This window comes from Egretta garzetta, unplaced genomic scaffold (genome assembly GCF_000687185.1).
Source record: "Egretta garzetta isolate BGI_Z169 unplaced genomic scaffold, ASM68718v1 scaffold85, whole genome shotgun sequence".
NCBI lineage: Eukaryota > Metazoa > Chordata > Aves > Pelecaniformes > Ardeidae > Egretta > Egretta garzetta.
The window spans coordinates 3,880,924-3,885,539 of record NW_009259718.1 but is presented as its reverse complement, the minus strand read 5'-3'; the positions used below and the strand labels follow the sequence as shown (position 1 = coordinate 3,885,539).

General features: G+C 44.8%; 1 protein-coding gene across 1 annotated transcript in view; it reads left to right on the top strand.

The window, feature by feature from the left end:
• The window catches only part of C1R (complement C1r), a 14,016-nt gene extending 11,186 nt beyond the window's left edge, over positions 1–2,830 (top strand). Inside the window, exons 11-13 of the mRNA XM_035894616.1 lie at positions 37–177; positions 1,647–1,721; positions 1,949–2,830. Of these exons, the coding sequence (XP_035750509.1) occupies positions 37–177; positions 1,647–1,721; positions 1,949–2,751 (1,019 nt within the window). The 3' untranslated portion in view covers positions 2,752–2,830. The remainder of the gene's footprint in view (positions 1–36; positions 178–1,646; positions 1,722–1,948) is intronic.
• The last annotated feature ends 1,786 nt before the right edge of the window (positions 2,831–4,616 follow it).

Genomic DNA, 4,616 nt, shown 5'->3' with positions numbered 1-4,616 from the left:
TTTTTTTTTTTTTTTTTTTTTTTTATTTTACTGTAGTTGTGAACTGTGGCAACCCTTCAAACCTGACCAATGGGGCATTCAGCTATGTTAACAAACCTGCAAACAACATCTACCAGTCAGTGATCACATACCGATGCAATGAGCCATATTATCACATTGTCACCGGAACAGGCGGTGGTGAGTCCTAATCCCACACAGACATTGAAATCCGTGCACGAAAAGCCCTCTCAGATTTCCAGTTAGAATTGACTCTGCTCCCCAGGCTTAGTGCTCATGCTTTCCTCCTGTGAAGTCTCTCCAGTCTTTCCTGAGGCTTGTTGTCTCAGCCTGTTCCCACCCCGCTTCATTCCCAGAGTCCATCACATCCCTCCTCCACCCTCTCCTTAACTTTTGCAGAAGGCCTTATTCTCTCATCTGTAGTCATGAATTATTCTTCTCCAGTGGAGAGAATCTGAAACCTCACCACACCAGTCCAGTTGCTACAGATACAAATAAATATATTCACACATTCCACTCCACTGTAACTCCACTTACCTCTTAGGAATATTGCTCAGCAGCAGAGACATCTAAGGGCTAAATAATGTACATACAGAAAAATATATTTTTATGCAGCAGGCCAGAAAAATTAAGGCAATGTTCAAAACCATTCACATGCCTTCTTTTTGCACCCAAGACATGATTTGATGACACAGGAGCTTTGGTTACAAGAATAGTGTAAGGAGTTCGTGATTTCCTTCCCTCGGCTGCTCATTTAGCCTCCACAAGAATGTGTAGATTTTTAAGCTGAATCAGTTCCTGGATGTGGTTGCCAGCATGGACGCACAGTTGTGCAGCATGCCAGAGAGAGGCAACGTGCTAGCACTGGGGCCAGGAGCAAGCAGCTAAGGCATTCTTTAAGTTGGTACTAATGTTGAATTTGATTATTCTTGCATCTGAGTTTAACTCCTTCATAAAGAGTCAGAGCTCAATCTCATCAGAGACAAATCAGGAGCAAGTAAATACCAGCACCAGCCAAATTCTGATGGGGAGTCACTATCATTTAGTCAATTTTGAAAGAGAACAGCAAACGCCGTCTGGAAGAAAAGCAAGAATGTTGGAAGTAGTGGAGTTTTTGTTGAGAGGTGACATGCGAGTTAGCTGACCTGCAGTATAGCCTCAGACACAGATACTGAGCGTGTACAGTAACTGACTCATCTTTTTCTTGTTTCTGGGACAAACCACCTTGTCCCACTCTCTGCAAACTACAGAGACCAGAAACTTGAATCTAAAATCCATGTCTTTACTTCTCTCCCTTCTTTGGGCTAAATAAGGTCAAACAGTTCTCTCTAAGCATGTGGACCGAGTAAAGTTAAGAGTTCGCTCAGGTGGCTCTTCAGGCTTTTCTTCTACAGAAGCAGTGCCTGAGCTTTACTGGTCCCCTGGAATGGAGGTGCTTTGAGATGTACATGCTATCCCAGATGGAGACATTGCAGACTATATCACAGGCGGCTTTTTCCTGGGAAAGGGTGCCTTTGGGATGGAGGGCTGAGTGCAGCATGTGGGACGCCTTGGAGAGAGGAACTCCTTGAAAATACTCTGTTCTGTTCTGTTCTTCCCACCCCATTCCTGCAGGCCTGGGTCTCATTCACTTCCCTCTCATCCTACAGACAGATTCACCTGCTCTCCTGAGGGAACCTGGGTGAATCGAGACGGCCAAGTGCAGATTCCCGCCTGCTTGCCAGGTCAGTAAAAAACTCTTACTTTGTCTGGTGTTTAGCGATTCATGCTTACAATCAGTCCAAAGCTGGGACAATGTGCAGGGAGGGGAGTGAGGATAATGGTACCAGTGAGGGAGTACAGGGAAGTCTATCCAGAAAGGCAAAAATAAGGTGAAATTGAACAGTGAAGATGTAGGAAAGAGAGACCAGGGTAACAGAGGGTGTCACGATCTCCTTGCATTTCTCCACAGTGTGTGGGAAGCCGGTCAATCCCATTTCTGAAATCCAGCGGATCTTGGGCGGCAAGTCAGCAAGGAGAGGCAGCTTCCCTTGGCAGGCTCTAACCGGCATCCATGGACGAGGGGGTGGTGCGCTCCTGAGCGATCGCTGGATCCTGACCGCTGCCCACACCATCTTCCCCAAAGGGGCAGGAGGGAACAATGTAAGCCTGGAGGAGCTAGCAGAAGAGGCTAAAGTTTTCCTTGGCCACACCAAGGTAGAAGAGCTCCACAAGATGGGTAACCACCCTGTACGTAGGATCTTTATCCATCCAGATTACAACCCTGAAGATGAACACAACTTCAATGGAGACATAGCCCTGCTGGAGCTGAAATACCCAGTAACCCTGGGCCCTACAGTACTGCCCATCTGTCTCCCAGATATTACCAACACCACGTTCTACATGGATGGGCACATGGGCTACGTGAGCGGCTTTGGTGTGGAAAAAAACTTCATTTCAAATAATTTGAAGTATGTGAGCCTACCAGCAGTTGCTCGAGAGAAGTGTCAGAGTTGGCTGGACAGTAAGAGGGGAGATATACCTATGGTTTTCTCCCAGAACATGTTCTGTGCTGGCTTCCTCACAGTCAAACAGGATACCTGCCAGGGGGATAGTGGGAGCATCTTCACGGTGTTGGACAGAGAAAGCGGTCGCTGGGTGGCTACAGGTATTGTTTCTTGGGGTATCGGTTGTGCCGAAGGTTATGGCTTCTACACCAAGATCCTCAACTATTTGGACTGGATCAAAGGGATAGTAAGGGAGGATAGGCTCTAAATGTTGCTGTCTTACTAGCTGAAGAATCACTGGTAGCATATAAATTTCCGAACACAGCAAATCATATCTAAAGCTTCTGATGATGTCCTAAAGGCTTTTCAAACACACAGACCATGTAAACTTCATCATGAGCACTTCTAAAAGCCACCATTCTGTTTGATGAATTCTTGGTGATACCATCAAAACTTACAAAGTTCCTGTACCATTGGCAGCTTGTGGGATGCCTCTGTGGATGTTCAAGTTCTTCCAAACCTTATTACTAGATGAAGCCTTAATAATATCAGGAAATCTCGTGACAGCAAACATGTTATTGTTTGAGGTGCTGACGATATCATCAGACTACTGCAGTCTACTTTCGTACTCTACTGAGCGGGAAGGTTGCAGGGCAGCAGACTTTCTTGAAGGTTGTGGTGCTTTGTGCTGAATACATTGTGCATATGCCCATTAGCATCAGTGAGATTCTATGAGTATTAAAATCATTGCTGGAGAAACCAGGTGTGTTATGTTTTTCTGTCTTTGTTTTTCACAACTACTAAATATTCCCCATCACTGAAAGCAACTTACAGACTTTATATAAGGATTGCTTTATCTACCATTGAAGTGTTTCCAGTTCTGCAACAGCATGTGGCAGTTGCTCACCTGTCACAGTAAGTACACAGTAGCAATTAAGACTACCCAGTCTGAAACTCCAGGTGGCTTCAAGGGAAGCAAAAATAAGTTGTCTGTGTGATGCCATATTCAAAAGACAGGGAAGACAACAACCGATCTCATGGAGAAAAGAGCCCAGGAACCTTCACTGATCAGAATTTGAGTATGGATTTTTTTAATACTATATGAAATAAAGCTCTGCCTGCAGGACAGCAGCTCTGAAATGATGCTGACTCAGAGAGAAGATGGCTCCTCTTGTGTTGTGGTTATTCTCTGGGGTTGTCTCTTGACTAGTTTTGCTACTGCAGAACAACCTACCTTCTTCTTCACTGAGAGAACTGAAGTCTGCAAGAGCTTGACAGGGGAACTCTGAGAGTAAGGTCATAGATAACTTCTTGTGCTGTTTTCTGTGAGATCCAGCTCCAGATCTTCTCAGGTGTCAGTATCTCTCTTTTGCTTTTGAGATAATATACCTTGGGGAGTGAAACTGCATATCTGTGAAACTGCACATCTGATAAAAGTTCATCCATGATCTCCAGGGGTCAGAATTCTGTTGATTTTTCCCTTGTGTATGGGCAAGAGGGGAGCATGAGAAGCACCAAAAGCATGGAAAAACAAGGTGTCCAGTTGTACAAGAGCAATGGATAAATCCTGGTCTGGGGTAGGGAAGGGAGAATGGGGCATAGGCAACTGGGGGATATTCCAGGTGAGGAACAGGGAATTCCTGGGATGCTCAGTGAATACATGTGACAAGAACAGCAAAATACCCAACTCCAGTCCTTGTAAAAATTGGGAACAAATATTTAGAAGCCATCTTAAAGGATCTCCTGCGTTGCAGACTAAGAAACTTTGGGAAGCTGAGGCGTGGAGAATAGATCATTTGCCCCAAATCCCTGTAGGAATCTGTGACCCTCCTAGGAATAGCAATCCCAGCTAAGTAAGTATTTTTCCTGTCTCCTACTCCTGGACCATTCAGCCACTTTTCTGTTTCTATTCTCCTCTGCTGTCCTGAATTGATTTCAGCAGTTTGTCTTCCTGTCCTTTTCCAGAAAGAGTGGAGTTAATTGATGAGCTAGTGAGTAATCATGTGACACTGCTTGCCCAAGTGGCTTTGTGGTCATAGAAGCTAAGGAAATGTCTTACCTTAGTTTGAAGGTCACTTTTTCAGAACTTAAAATGGATTAATTTTCCCCAAATTATACTTTGTTGAGCTATTC